This window comes from Orycteropus afer, unplaced genomic scaffold, assembly GCF_000298275.1.
Source record: "Orycteropus afer afer isolate SDZICR_OR568_19922 unplaced genomic scaffold, OryAfe1.0 scaffold00292, whole genome shotgun sequence".
Taxonomy (NCBI): domain Eukaryota; kingdom Metazoa; phylum Chordata; class Mammalia; order Tubulidentata; family Orycteropodidae; genus Orycteropus; species Orycteropus afer.
In genome coordinates this window covers 1,156,415-1,171,387 of record NW_006921879.1, presented here as the reverse complement: position 1 = coordinate 1,171,387, position 14,973 = coordinate 1,156,415, and the positions used below count along the sequence as shown (strand labels likewise).

Below are 14,973 nucleotides of genomic sequence, written 5' to 3'. Positions count from 1 at the left end.
CCGCAGCGGCAGCAGGTAGGGGGAGGGGCAGCGAGGGGCCGCGGGGCCTGCAGGGCGCTTGCTGGGCCCAGGGGCGCTTTGGGGGCCAGCAGGGAGCAGGCGCTGGGCTTCTGCTCACAAAGGCGGAGACTCCGCCAGTCGCGGAACGTGTTTGGGGCTGGCTCGAGGCTGGGTCGAGCGTCCAGAGCGTTTAGTGCCTGGCGCGCGAAGCTATCTGTCGGTCCGCACGCGGACAGGCAGCGTGTCCAGACTCGTAGAGGCCGGGTTGGTCCCATCTGTTCCATCCATCCCTTCCCAGCTGGAGCTCGACCACCGCGGGGGAGGCTGGGAGAAGATTGTGGGACGGTTCCCTTTCTCCACGCCCAGGTTTCTCTGCTTACGGAACCTACACAGAGAGTAGACTGGGGGGAGGCGATAAGCGAAGACACGAGGCTATTTTGTTTGTTTTTAAATGGTGGAGGGAAACAGTCACGCTCTGCTACCTCGTGTCACTCGAGAGCTGTCAAAAATCTCGGGTTCTCCACGCCCCTCCTTGTAGTTTGCAGATAGGAAACTGAGGCAAGTGTAGTTACTGACTTGGCCAAGGTGTCACACTGGTAGCAGCAGAGCTGGGATTAGAATCCAGAGGTTCTGACACGAGCCACGCTCTTTCCTCCACATCAGCACTTCCTTCTCTCCACCCCCAGCCTGGACTGATACCTGCTCTCGCCCTGCAGGCTCCTCCAGCTGTATTGATTCTCACTGGAGCCTAGAGACTGTTCTCTGGACTCCAGTGGCAGAGATTGGGGAGGGTTAGTAACCTGAGGAGGGTTAGTGACCCCGGGAGTCTGGGTATCGCTGAGGCTCTCTGTCCCTAAAAGGCCCAGGTTCTGGCTCCCGTGTCATTCACCTCACTGCTGTCTTTTCACAGACCCCAGAGCCAGGAGGTGAACCCTGACCCCTAACCCCACTGCATCCAGCCAATAGGAGCCCAGTAAGTGACCCCACCCCTGGGCAATTGGCTCCTGCCTCTGTGGGTCTGCACAGGTGCTCTGCTCCTCACCAGCCCCAAGCATGTGGAATGTCTGCTAATTTATTCCAAGTCAGGAAGCAGAACTCTGGGAGGAAGGGAGGCATTGGGTAGGTTGGACAAAGATGCCCCCACCTTTGGTCATTGTTATTCTGGACATTTTTGGCCCCTTTCCCTTTGAACTGCTCACGTTGGGGCTTTAGTTGAAGGTGATGGTCAATTGTGAACGCTTACTCCCCTCTTCCTTGGTATCTTTGAAGTACACACTCCCTGAGCCATGCATTTTACTCTCTATCTAACTGGGAGTGTGGGGTGACCCCTAAATATAGCCTGGGAAACCTGAGCTGCACTGTTGCCCCACCTTGGTATTTCTATCTAGGATGGCGCTATTGAGGGGGTCAGCAGTAGAGGTGGCCAGTCTGGGGAGAAGTGGTATCCTGACTCTTTTTCCACAGCCCCTTTTCCCACTCAGCCTGGAAATGGAATCGGGGCCAGGAAAGGTTGTGTGTGTACCCTAGGGTACCTCCTGAGTCCCTCTGTACCCTGCCTTATGCTGAGAGGCAGCCAGGCATTCTGAGATGTGAAGGGATGGGGATGGAGGCAAACTCCCACAGTGTGGTTTCCTTAACCTGCCAGGCCACCATGGCAGAGCTGCAAGAGGTGCAGATCACGGAAGAGAAGCCCCTGTTGCCAGGACAGACACCCCAGGCAGCCAAGGTTAGTAGAGACCCTTTGACTCCCCATGCATAATTCCAGGCTGCCAAGCATAGCTTTCATCTCCTGTGTTCCCACGTCCACTGACCTCATTCTAACCCACACCACTACTTTCTCCACCTCTAACCATGTCTCTCTCCCCATCCGCTGCAATTGGGAGCCCAGGCCCTTGTCCTATCAGTACACTAACCTTCATCCTCTCCATATCTCTTTTTGTCGATCTCTTTCTGTCTTTGGTCTCTGTTGGTGTCTTTTTTTCTGTGTCTGTCTCTCCATCTGTGACTCGCTGTGGTTGTATATTTCTGCGTCTGTCTGTGTGTGTGTGTCTCTCCAGGAGGCTGAGTTAGCTGCCCGAATCCTCCTGGACCAGGGACAGGTAACAGCTTGGGGCAGTCTCAGGGTGGGAAGAGGGTATCTCCTCTCTCCCAGTCAAGAGAGGGCCCCAACTTGGTTCTTTCTCTTTGCTTCCTTCCATTCCAGTCCTTTCTCTTCCCCACTCCTTTCTTTTCCCTTCTCAGAGTTCCTTGATGTTCTCCATTCTTCCATTATTGTTTTCCACCCTCAAACTCCTATTCCACGATAATATTTTCTTAAACTACATTCTTGATGATGCGATTTTAAATTCTATTTCCTTTTCTTTTTCTCTCTTCCCCACCCCAACTCCCTGAGTTTTGTGTAGCCCTTTCTCCTGTCTTTTTTTTTTTTCTCTCAGCTGAACTCCTACCTGATGGTAACCTGTTTTCCCACAGACTCACTCAGTGGAGACACCTTACGGCTCTGTCACTTTTACTGTCTATGGCACCCCCAAACCCAAACGCCCAGCGATACTCACCTACCACGATGTGGGACTCAACTGTAAGGATCTTCACTCCTCTTCCCACTCCATTCTGGGAAGAGACTGGTGGGGAAGGGTAAAAACCCCAGTGTGAGGGTATGGAGTCAGTGTGGGCAGGAAGGCAGCCTTGTGGAGAAGCTTTCTCCTACTCTGACTGTGGCACGAAAGAAAGAGGTTGGGCTCTGACTTGAGGACGCTTTTCTCTGTCTGATTCTACTGTTGGGGTGATGTGGATTCTCTTTAGATAAGAGCTGCTTCCAGCCGCTGTTTCAATTTGGGGATATGCAGGAAATCATTCAGAACTTCGTGCGGGTTCATGTGGATGCTCCTGGAATGGAAGAGGGGGCTCCTGTGTTCCCTTTGGGGTGAGAATTAGGTCCTTATCCTGTGACCAGACTGTGAGGCACTGGGCCAGTGTGGGGAAAGTTGAGCCAGGAGAAGAGGGAAGTGGGGGGGAGGGCAGCATGGTTCGGGGGAGAGAATGAATAGGGCATTTTGAGGTCTTTTTTTGACGACCTCTTTTTTGACGTTCTCTTCTTCCCCAGATATCAGTATCCGTCTCTGGACCAGCTTGCAGACATGATCCCTTGCATCCTGCAGTACTTAAAGTGAGAGGCCTGGGATCCCTCTACCAAAGTTCCCTTTCTATCACCAGGAGACCTTTAGAACTTCTGTGTCCACCATAGTTCCTGGGCTAGATTTGGTCTTTGGCCTAGATTTAGCCTTTCTCCTCTGTGCTCCCACCTTGGTTGTTGAGAGGAAGGGGAGTAGGTTTAGAAAATTGGCTAAAGTCAGCAGAGTAGCCTTAATGCTTGGCCTTGCTTCAGGCTGAGGAGGGGCTTCTCTGATCAGGAAGCTGGGGTGGAAGAGGAGGGGGTGACATAATCCCTGAAGAACCAGATAGACCTGTCTTTCCCCCTCCCCCCTCACACACCTGGGGAACTGGGAGCCCTGTGTGTGTGAGAGAGAGTGGGAGGAGGAAGAGCCAGCCAGAGGAGGCTTCCTTTGTATGCAGAATGAGGCACTGTTGACTCCTGGATTCTGCTCCTGTTTGGCTTTTCCTCCGGGACCCTAATAGCCCTGAACAGCTCTGGTTCACCTCTTTGCCCTTTCCCCCATTCTCCCTGTTGTTCACTAACCAAACACCAAACCAAACCTACTTCCATCGAGTCAATTCTGACTTATAGTGACCCCTATAGGGCAGCTTCCAAGGCTGTAAATCTTTATGGAAGCAGACTGCCTCATTTTTCTCCCACAGAACAGCTAGTGGGCTTGAACTGTCAATCTTTTGGTTAGCAGCTGGATGCTTTAACCACTATACCACCAGGGCTCCTTGTTGTTCACTAAAGCTGTCTCCTCTTCCCATCTTGCTTAAAGTTCCCTTTTCCCCTGTTCCTCTAGAGGAACCAGGAACTAAAACAGAACAAGTTGAACTAGCTTCTGAAAATTGAGAATGGCAAAGAACTATGTAGGGAAACAGCGTGTCTTGGGTGGATGGGTGTTTCCTTGCAAGATACTAGCTGTCAAAGAGGGAGCTGGGGATAGGCTTCAGAGATCTTCAGTGACTGCCAGTGCCCATCTTCAGCTCCTCGGCACCTTCCTTTTCCAGCCTTCCCCAAAGCAAGGTCACTTTTATCCTTCTTTGTGCCCATAGCTTTGGGAAGGAGGGTGAAGAGTTTGGTGAGACTGGGCTACAGTGGGTCTTGGATACCAGGGCTCATTAGACATACATTTCCCTCTCACAGTTTCTCTACTATAATTGGAGTTGGTGTTGGAGCTGGAGCCTACATCCTGTCACGATATGCTGTAAGAAATAAACACCTTCACAAAAGGGAAAGAAGGGTTCAGGGCCCATGGCAGACTGACGCGGAGAGTACTGTTTACTAGTGTGTGTTTGGGGAAGGGAAGTGGGTGCAAAGGAAGGTACCAGGTTCTAGGGGGAGTCCAAGAGGTAGTGGAGCTCAACAAGGAAGAGAATCAAGATATCCCTGTCTCTGATTTCCCTTCCTTCTGCCCTCAGCTTACCCACCCAGACACAGTTGAGGGCCTTGTCCTCATCAACATCGATCCCAATGCCAAGGGCTGGATGGACTGGGCAGCCCACAAGGTTTGGAGGGGCCTGTGTGCTGAGATCTAGGGTGGGGAACCTCTTGAATGGGTCCAGCATAACTGAATGGCCACTGAACTTCAAGGAAGACAGGCAGTGGGTAATGGGGCAGGGAAGTGAAGCTGTGTCATTGGCCCCATCAAGATCATGCTGGTAGCTCTGCCTGGGTCTCTCCTTCCCATAATGCCCTGAGTCAAGTCACCTGCCCTTTCCTCATAGTTGACTGGCCTCACCTCTTCCATTCCGGAGATGATCCTTGGACATCTCTTCAGCCAGGTAAGTGGTTGCGGAAGCTGGAGGGAGTGGAAGGGACCAGCAGGGAGTTGAATGTTTGGGGTGGCTACCCTAGATGGGACAGGATCTGAGGAGGAAAGAAGACTTGTCTCTTCTCATCCAGTATCTGCGGGCTCTCTTCTCACCCCTAATTTTTCTCCCTCTTCTCTGCTTTAGGAAGAGCTGTCTGGAAATTCCGAGTTGGTACAAAAGTATAGAAATATTGTCACGCATGCACCCAACCTGGACAACATTGAACTGTACTGGAACAGCTACAATAAGTGAGTGGGTAGTGTCTGTGTGTGCAGGTGAGAGCAAAGTCGAAGCAGTTAACTGGGAGCCACAAGAAGGCACAGAGGAGGAGAGGAAAGTCTGGGAGAAGTACATGATGTGCAAGGAGAGCAGGATTTAGTGTGCTAGTGGGGCAGCTACTGGGCAGACCCAGTGGGAGAGCTGTAAGGAGTAGTTCCCTTCCTTCTGTTTATTTCCTTTGGATTTTTGCATTTCCGGGAGTAAGATGATCCCCTGTTCTTGTGCTCTTCCAACTTCATTGTACTCTGATTAGGGGTTGTGCTTGGGACCTGGCTGCCACCCTCCCCTTCAGTCCCCACTTTTAATCACCAATGTTGGACCACTGTTTTGGGAAGGAAGAGATTCTCACAGGGAAGACAGCTTACATCTTGATGGACAGCATTGCCTGCCTAAAATCCCTACTCCTTTTTTTAATCCCTCTGTAGCCGCCGAGACCTGAACTTTGAGCGTGGAGGTGATATCACCCTCAAGTAAGACTTTAAGAAATAAAACTATGCCCTGTTCCCTGGATCTTCACTAGGTATTTATACCCTTAGAAGAAGGAGAGTCTTTTACCAGGGAATATCCTTCTCATCTCTCATCCCATTCTGTCTAGCATATCACTACTCCTACATCTCCCCGCTTTAAATCTTCTTAGTGGAGTCAGTAAGGATTGAGAAGACCTCTTTGGAACCAGACATTTTTCTAGCTGCTGTTCTAGGAAGTGGGTGAGGAAGTGCAAGGGGCTTACCCACCTCCTCCTCAACACTATGCTCCTAGGTGCCCTGTGATGCTGGTGGTAGGAGACCAAGCACCTCATGAAGATGCAGTGGTCAGTAGAGAAGTTTGGGGTGGGTGAGGGAGGGCTGGAGTCCCGAGCACAGGGGTGAGAGAGGTATTTTGCCAAGGGGCAAGCTCTGTTTGGGACATGAAGAGTAACTTTGGGGAATTAAGAGTTTGATTCCTAGTTGGGGAATGGGTAGTAGGCTGGTAGGAAAAGGACCGGAGTCTGGGTCCCTGGGTCCATTGGAGGGGAATGGCCAAAGGGAGTATGACCTCATTCATTCAGCCTCCTACCTACTCTAGGTGGAATGTAACTCAAAACTGGACCCCACCCAGACCTCTTTTCTCAAGGTCAGTAATCCTACTCTGTGCTGAGCTTGACACCTGCCCTGGGTCCTCAGCCTTATATTCTTTCTAGATTCAGCTTCTAGGCCTCCAGGGACCTGCATGGGAGCAAGTGGGATGAATGAAGAAAAAAATCCAAACAAAACCTAAGGGGCTGGAGTGAGGAAGCTAGGGAAGAAAGACCCTCTTCTACCCCTGTGCATGGGTCATTTCTTTACGTGTGTGTCATTCTTTCTGGGTGGCTGTCTTCTGAACAGATGGCTGACTCCGGAGGTCAGCCCCAGTTGACTCAGGTGAGTACCCCTGCTGTCCGTGGGATGGGGAGGTGGGATAGGATATTAGTGATACTGAACTCTGCCCTTTGCCTCACACCCCATGTCCACATGTGCTATGACCTTGGGCTCCAGCTCAGCTTCTAACCTCATCCCACTGACTCCCTCTCATCCTCTTTTCACAGCCAGGCAAGCTGACTGAAGCCTTCAAGTACTTCCTGCAAGGCATGGGCTACAGTGAGTATGGGGGTCAGAGGTTATCATGAGGACAAGGGATTGCTACAGAGGAGCTCCCGAGGAGGAGGGACGGGTACTGAGAGCTAAACTATTTTAGGCCGATTCCAGGATGTACCACCACCTGCCAAGTCAAGCTCAGTGACCCCCTGGTCCTAATGACAATTCTCATCTCCACTCAAGCACCTTACTCTGAGTTGCCAGCCTCCTTGTCCATCTCCTTTCTGAGTTTTTGGTTATCCTTCTTGTCTCTACAGTGGCCTCTTCCTGCATGACTCGCCTGTCGCGGTCTCGCACTGCCTCCCTGACCAGTGCAGCATCCATTGATGGCAACCGTTCCCGTTCTCGCACCTTGTCCCAGAGCAGCGAGTCCGGGACTCTCCCTTCAGGGACTCCGGGGCACACCATGGAGGTCTCCTGTTGAATGACCCTTGCTGCCCTGGTGTGAGACCCAGCCCTCATCTCCCTCAGAACTAACCTGGGAGGTGCATAAGGGCACTGGGCCTGAGTGAGCAAGGGAAGATAAGCAGATCATGCAGGGAGACAACCTTGATTTTTGATTGCTACCCTAACCTTGACCTCTAACCTGTGATTCCCCCAGCTCCTGGGAGAGATGTCCTAATATCTCTTATGGACCCAGACCCCTAAATTACCCTTCCCCCATTTTGTTATAAGGTGGAGAGGGTGTGCATCTCCTCTCTGTTTTAGGTGTCTTTCAGTGAGGGATAAGAGGCTGCTGTAGTTATCCATGGTGCCTCTATCAGACTCTCCCTACTTGTGAGGGGACTTGGGTCTGGGGCTCTATTCACCAAAGCTGATGTGGATTCTCATTAACCCTTCAGCCTTCTGAAGGGTACAGGCCTGAATGAATGTGTGTCAGGGGGTGGCTTGCTGGTAGGTGGTGGGTTAGTGGCCCTCAGGATGTGATAGGAACATCTAGTGTATGAAAAAGAAGTTGGAATAGGAGGTGGTGAGTGGTAGGCAAAGAACATGTATGGGGGGAAGGACTGGAGGTGGGGCAATAGAGAGGGGCCTGGGGCCATTTGGCTGCACTAACTTGTAGCTGTCAGTGTGTGTCTAGTGTGGGGTTGGGGAGGGAGCCAAGCTTGGGCTGGGCTGCTTGGGGCTTGATATAGGGGTGGGAAGGGCTGCCCTAAGGCTCTGACCACACTCTGATACATGTGGAAGGTACCCTCCTGTGTCTCACAACTCCTGCTGTAACAATAAACTATAGAGGAATCTGAGCATTGTTATATTCTTTGCCTGGATATACCTGTACTATGCCCCTTTCCCTATCCTTTCTCTGCCCAGTTCTCCTATTCTCTTCTCAAGATGACACAAACTATGATAGAGGGCATATATACTTCATAAAGTGTGGCCATGTAGTCACTGGCTCCTGTTCCAACAGAATGGTATTGTTGGTGCTGGTAGCTGATATTTTCAAGCTTGGGAGAGGGGAGCCCCTTAGATGACTTCCTTATCAGTTATGGATCATTGAGAATTGCCATAGGACTTCAGAGATACCAGCATCATGATCTTAGAGAAGGAAGTATAGAAACTTGACTAAAGTGCTCAAGGACATCTTGGTGGCCCACCTCACAGTATCCTTCCTAGGCGTCACGTAAGCTCCGATTGGAGGGTTCAGCAGCATCTGCAGTCTAGGGCTCACCCCAATCTGAAGACTCAGGAGGGTCACAGCAAAAAGGAAGGTTTCCTCTGGGACATTCCTGCACCTCCAGAGGATCCAAGTGACCTAGGAACTAATTAGACTATTTGTGGTTCTCTGTGAAGCTTTTCAACAAACGCAAACAATTATCACCAGGAGAATTTCAGGTATTTTGCAGCTGTTGCAGGCTGATTCTTGGGCTCTTAATGGACAAAAGTAAAAATGAGAAGGCACTTCGTAGCATCATTGGCAAGGGTACTGTGGATGGAATATTACTAATGTCATTTGCCAGACTGCTGTATAGGAATCCACAGGCAATTATACCCTTTCTTCAATGAAATGGAGCTGAAGATTAATGCAGCTTTTGCCTAGTGCTGACACACTGATTGGCACAGAAATGAGGCATAAAATACATTCTTGAGTCTTGAGCATTTCACTACTGTCTCCTATAGGACCAACTCTGTTTTAACTGTAGTAGGCCAGGGTCATAAGGGAGGCAGGGGTGATGGCTGACTAACAGGGTTACCGAGCTATCGGATGGTTACCTAAACCAGGTGACTGCTACACACAGGGAAGGCAGCAGAGTGCTTAAATATCACACCAAAGAAAAGAAAGCATAACTGGAATCGTTGGGGTCAACTAGCTCCAAGGCAAAACATGAGGGAAAGGCAAAGAACTAGTCTTTACAGGCAATAGCTGCTGTTATGCATCATGGGAGGGAAGGTAGGTCTTTTCTGCACATTTGCCTACACAGATAACACTCATAGCAGGGTAATCTTCAGAAATGGCAGCAAATTACATTTATGTACATACGTGGGGGGCGGGGAGGTTGGGCAATCTACTTCCGTAGTGATACAGCCTCGGAAACCCAAGGAGGGGTCGCTATGAGTTGGATCCACTCCACGGCAGTGGTTGCGTTTTTGTTGTGTACACAGGTGAGTGTGTGGGTACATTTATCATGTAGGTGGGTATATGAGATGGGTGATGACTATCTCCCCTATAGATGTCTCTGCATAAGAAATCCAAGAGTTAGAGAGAAGGAGAGAGGGCTCTTTGTGGAGCAAGGGTGAGGGGGTTGCTGTCCTTGACTGACCTCCCTACTTTTTTGGACCTAGATATTCTAGTCTTGCCCATGGGGACACAGTGCCTCCTTGTGGCTGGCATGGAGGAAGTTTCCCCAGTCCTACTGCCTGTTTGTGGTTCAGTGCAGTAGCTATGTGGGGAGGTCACAATGGCATGGCCTGCTGCCTCTGTCCATTCTCAGGATCCGAGTTCAGAGGCTCAGAGGAGAAAGTTTGTGGTTGACTTTATAGAAGCTGGACTACAAACTCTGTATTCTTTGTCTCTGTTTGAGGCTTATGACTGGTTTCTCTTTTCCCTTCATTCTCAAGGAATGTAAGTGCTTCCCAGACTTTAGGGACAAAAGCCCTAAAAAGGGCTCAATGGGAAGGAGAATTAAACTAGAAAATGCAGTGAGAAGAACTTGTGGTTTCAGTTCGAAACTCTGGATCGCATGAAGAGATTTTATGTGGTGATTATATGAAGGGACACACAAAACAGTGAAACTGTAACAGGAGGCATCAATGTTAAACATGAGAGAGGACCCCTCCCATGGTAGGAGTCCCTGGGTGGTGCAAGCAGTCAACATGCTCAGCTGCGAATCGAAAAGTTGGTGGTGGAGTTCACCCAGAGCTGTCTCAGACCTCCAATAAATCAACCACTGAAAACCCTACGAAGAACAGTTCTACTCTGACACACATGGGGTCACTAGGAATTAGAATTGCCTCTGTGGCAACTGGTTGGTTTCTAATGGTTAGAGGATATGCAGGAGTGGGAGACACCATCTTGCTAGAGAGATCTGAGGAAAGATCTGGAAAGTGAGAGTCAGTTGACAAGAGGCCAGAGGAGAACTGATGGTAAATGGTGCCCAGGGCAATGTAATTTGTTGGCAGCCTCTCTGCTCACTAATATCAGAATGCATTCTATATTTGACATTCAACAAATCTAAAGCTAGTTACTGAGAACAAAATTAAAATTTAAAAAAATTCCACACCTGATATCCTTTAAGTATCCCCACAGATTGGGGCCTAGCAGCACAATTCCTGTCTTCACCTCTTTTGCTAGTGGCAATGGGCTCGTACCTGAGACAGTGTATAACGAGAGTGTGTCTGGCTGGTTGCCACACTCACACATACTGGTCCACTCAAATTCTGGCAGCCATTCCTTGTACTCTATCAGACCTGAGCTGGGAGCAAGAGACTGTTTCCTATGGTGAGAAAGGCAAGACACGCCAAAACTGCCCTTTAGATAAGGGGCAAAGGGGCACAATTTCTCTCACAAGAGTTAGTCTGGAGCTGTGGGGTAACAACTAGTCCAAGGGACTGGCAGACCACACGGTCCTCAGCCTACAGGACCATGAGACCAGAACTTGTTGGTGCCTGGCGCCACTCAGAGGGGGATCAGTGCAGGAGATCCTGATAAGAGTGGGAGAACAATGTGGAACAAACTCTAAATCATGAAAAAAAAAAAAAAAAAGATCACGTTTGCTGGTGTGATAGAGCCGGGTGAGACCCCTGAGACTATGGCCCCTCGTTACCTTTTCAGGTCTGGAACTGAACTGACTCCTGTGGCTTCCAGATGAACAATAGACAGGCATACGGGATGAACATTTACATCAGGTAGATACGCTCTTTGGAACAATCAGTGGGAAAACTGAACGGCAGTGTTTGCACAGGGAGATAGCTTGGGGAAGGGTGTGGGGGGTGTGGTAGTGCACAGGCAGGAAGGACTCAAGGAAGAGGTAACCACAAGGAGGAAGCAGGAAGAGAGCTGTTACATTGTGGGGAACTGCAGTCAGTGTAATGATGTAATGAAGCAAAATAAGAACTTGCTTGTAAAGCTATAATGAAGCAAAATAAACTGCTGTATGAAAAATGAATTTGCTCTGTAAACTTTCATCCAAATCACAGTAAAAATTGGGGGGAAAGAAAAAGACGACGACTCTGGAGCTCCTTGCTTTTTCTTCCCGCCTCTATCTTGTCCTCAGGTGTTGATCTTTGGCTGACTTCCAACACTGCTCTGGGATATTTCCTAAACTCTGGTTTGTCTTTGATGCTATCCACCACCACTCCAATAATGGCAATATCCAAATCAAACCCTCAGCTTGTAAGAAAGGAAAGATGGAGATACTTCTAAAGGTTTACTTCAGAGAACTGCTTGGTGGCACAAATGGAAAACCGGCTCTGAGGAGGAAGGCAGTTGAAGGTCTCAGTCTGTTTTTTTCCTGTTTAAGTCTATAAAAAATGCTTGTGGGAGAAAAGAATGAGGCGTGGACAAGGGGGACTGGGATTGAGGAGACATAAAAGTTACTCCACATATATTCTCTTGTGACTATTTTGACTAACTTCTCTTTCTCTTCCTATTCTGCTGACTTCTGTCCTATTTTTCTTACTCAACTTTCATTATTCCAGCTGCCTTCATTTACAACTTACCTTTTCCCTGAGTCCAGGCTCACTCCTGCATTGGTTTCTAGTCACCACACCCAGCTGTGTTAGCTCACTCTTACAGTTTGTTTATGACTTTGTATGGCCAAACTGATTTTCATAAAAGGCTGTAGAAACTGCTTTCCCTGTTGTTATTGTTGGATGCTATTGAGTTTATTTTGACTCATAGTGGCCCCATGTGACAGAGAACTTTCCCACAGGGTTCCCTAGACTGTAATCTTGACAAAAGCAGATCACCAGGTCTTTCTCCTGTGGAGCTTCTGGGTGAATTTGAACTGCCAACCTTATTTATGGTTTGCCCTCCCTTCCCCACTCATCCCTGGTAAACATCCAAGAGTGTTTCTCTTTTGTGAAATCCTTTCTTTTTACAATAGTGGTCTCATACAATTTTTGTCCTTGTGATTTACTTAATTTCACTCAGCATAATGGATCTCTAAGTTCATCCATGTTATGAGATGTTTTACAGATTCATCTTTGTTCTTTAATGTTGCATAGTATTCCATTGAGTGTATGTGGCATAGTTTGTGGATTCATTCCTCCACTGATTGGCATGTTTTCATCTTTTTGCTATTGTGAATAGTGCTGCAATAAACATGGGTGTCCATCTATCTGTTTGTGTCATGGCTCTTATTTCTCTAGGATATGTTCCTGGTAATGGGATTGCTGGATCATGTGGTATTTCTATTTCCAGATTTTTAAGGAAGCCTGCCTTATGGTTATGCCTCTTCTGATTCCAGCCTTCCATGTTTCAATCCCATTTAGAAATCACATTCATCTTCTCCTCCCTTATAGCCTTCTCTGGGTCCTTGTTTGGATTCACATCTTTTTAAAATGATCACAAGATTGTTTCCTTTTTCTGATCCTGAGTTTCTTCCTATCTTTATTATCCCCACCGAGCTATTCTCCAGCCTATACCAGCTTTGGTACAATTCAGTTCAAACTAAAGCTAGTTTTGGTCCTGGTTGGCAAGAATCCTGGGAACGTGAAAGGATATGATACTGAAAAAGAAAGTATTTATGGCTGAAAGCAGAGAAGGCTAAAGGGGAATGCAAGGGCTTCTGGATGAGGAAAGGAAAACGTGCATGACTCACTGATGTTTGAAATATCCCACCCTTGTCATTTACCTCCAATGCTGACAGAATCAGTGACCCAGAATAATAATGAAGCCCCCTGACAGTCTCATATACTTCTCCTTAAGTCTCCATTTAACAATCAGACAAATGCTTTGTACAAGAGATAGCTCTTCAGCTTCCATACAATCATGTCCTTTCCAATTCATCCCTTCCAAAGTCTCAGCAAGATCATTTAAGTTGAAAGCAGCCCAGGATGGACTGTGTGTCTTCTGTTTGTCTCTCTATTCTGCTCTATGCCCCATGAGGCTGACCGGTCTGCCGTGCACCAGCAGACATTTTTGTCTTCTGGTTTCTGTTCGGCCAATTAAAGACATTGGCAGTAGATCCAGGAGTAGGAGAGTGAGGTTATTCTTCTGGCTTCTCCCTGTCAGGTCCCTGCAGATTGGTTACAGCCTCTGCCAAAGGCCACAGCTCTTACTGGACGACCTTTCCTACTTTCTGGTTTCTGGTCCCTTCTCTTCAGCCTACAGATGGTAACAGCATTATTATCCAGTCCTGCAGTATTGCACCATCATTTGCTGCTTTCTCTACACCCTGCCTACAACTTACTCAACAATTCCTTTATTAAATTTGTCTCAAGTATCTGCTATCTGCTTCCTACTAGGACTCTCATATATAGAATGGGAAGATGGGAGGGGTGGTAAGGTAAAGATAATGAAGAATTTATATACTGAGCTTGTCATACAGTCAGAAAAATGTGGGTATGAAGGCCAAACTGATTATATCATCAAATTATTTAACTTACCTGAATGCCAAATTCCCCAGACTTACTATGGGGATAGTATCCACCTGGTAGAGTTGTGAAGGTGAGATAATATATATGAAAACAATAGCAAAGCACCTGGCACATAGCAGGTGCTCAATGTGGAAATTATTATTATTATTATATACTAGACACTTTTTTTAAAATTTATTTTTGCTGAAAATACACAAAGCAAAACCCACTCCCAGTTTCTAGATGTAATGATCAGTGACACTGGTTACATTCTTCACATTGTGTCAACATTCTTGTTATCTCTGTTGTAGTTGCTTCACTTCCTTTAATTAATCTCCTTGCCCCTTAACCTTCTTTATGTGTTAAAATGGCTGCTGACTCTTTGGTCATATATAATATCTATCTATCTATCTATATGTAATTTTTTTTTTTTTTTAAAGTAACTTGATATTCAAGGTTGACAATCTTTCTTTACTCTTTGGGCTAAACTGTTACTTAGTTTGAAGTTTGAAAGTGACTTTATGGGATAGTGTCAATTCAAGATTTGAAGAGCAACTCAAGGCCACAGTCTTGAAGATTCCTTAAGCCTCAGTAGTAGACACTGTTCTGGGTGTATTACATGTTAACAACATTTAAGGCTGAAGGGAAAACAGAATAAACAGAATAGATGGTGCTTCAGGAGAGTTATTTTCTGTGTTAGATACTTTTTTTTTTTTTTGCCTCCTTTGATCCCTGGGGGTGTGAGCTGGGTTTGTGCGGAGGCCTTCATGTTTTACATTGTAGAGAAGGGAATAGGAAGGATGGGAGATGTAGACAGAAAAAAATGAAACTCGGGAGACCTTATCCATGCTTCAGGGCTTCTACACTGAAAACACTAGAAGCAGCAAATTGGGTACCCTTCTCTTTCTCCTATTTTTCTACCAAGTCTGAGATACCCCTCCATCTTATCAGTAGGGGGCTGGGCAAAAGTCATCCTAAACCCAAGCCATTGGGTTGGTTCTGACTCATAGCAACCCTACAGGACAGAACAGAACAGAACTGCTCCATAGGGTTTCCAAGGCTCATCGTTAGAACTACCAACCTTTTGATTAGC

At 47.7% G+C, this 14,973-nt stretch overlaps 1 protein-coding gene across 1 annotated transcript; it reads left to right on the top strand.

The window, feature by feature from the left end:
* The first annotated feature begins 1,651 nt into the window (after positions 1-1,651).
* Positions 1,652-7,287, top strand: NDRG2 (NDRG family member 2). Its single transcript, XM_007951134.2, has 15 exons — positions 1,652-1,726; positions 2,058-2,099; positions 2,473-2,578; positions 2,803-2,923; positions 3,104-3,166; positions 4,304-4,364; positions 4,579-4,665; positions 4,885-4,941; positions 5,116-5,219; positions 5,676-5,720; positions 6,010-6,061; positions 6,316-6,363; positions 6,615-6,650; positions 6,815-6,866; positions 7,121-7,287. Exons 1-15 carry the CDS (start codon positions 1,652-1,654, stop codon positions 7,285-7,287), a joined length of 1,116 nt encoding a protein of 371 aa, XP_007949325.1.
* The last annotated feature ends 7,686 nt before the right edge of the window (positions 7,288-14,973 follow it).

Coding starts and splice junctions, on each gene's coding strand:
- NDRG2 (XM_007951134.2), top strand. CDS start 1,652: ATGGCAGAGCTGCAAGAGGTGCAGATCACGGAAGAGAAGCCCCTGTTG. Junction 6,062..6,315: donor CACCTCATGAAGATGCAGTG/GTCAGTAGAGAA, acceptor TACCTACTCTAG/GTGGAATGTAACTCAAAACT. Junction 6,867..7,120: donor CCTGCAAGGCATGGGCTACA/GTGAGTATGGGG, acceptor TTGTCTCTACAG/TGGCCTCTTCCTGCATGACT.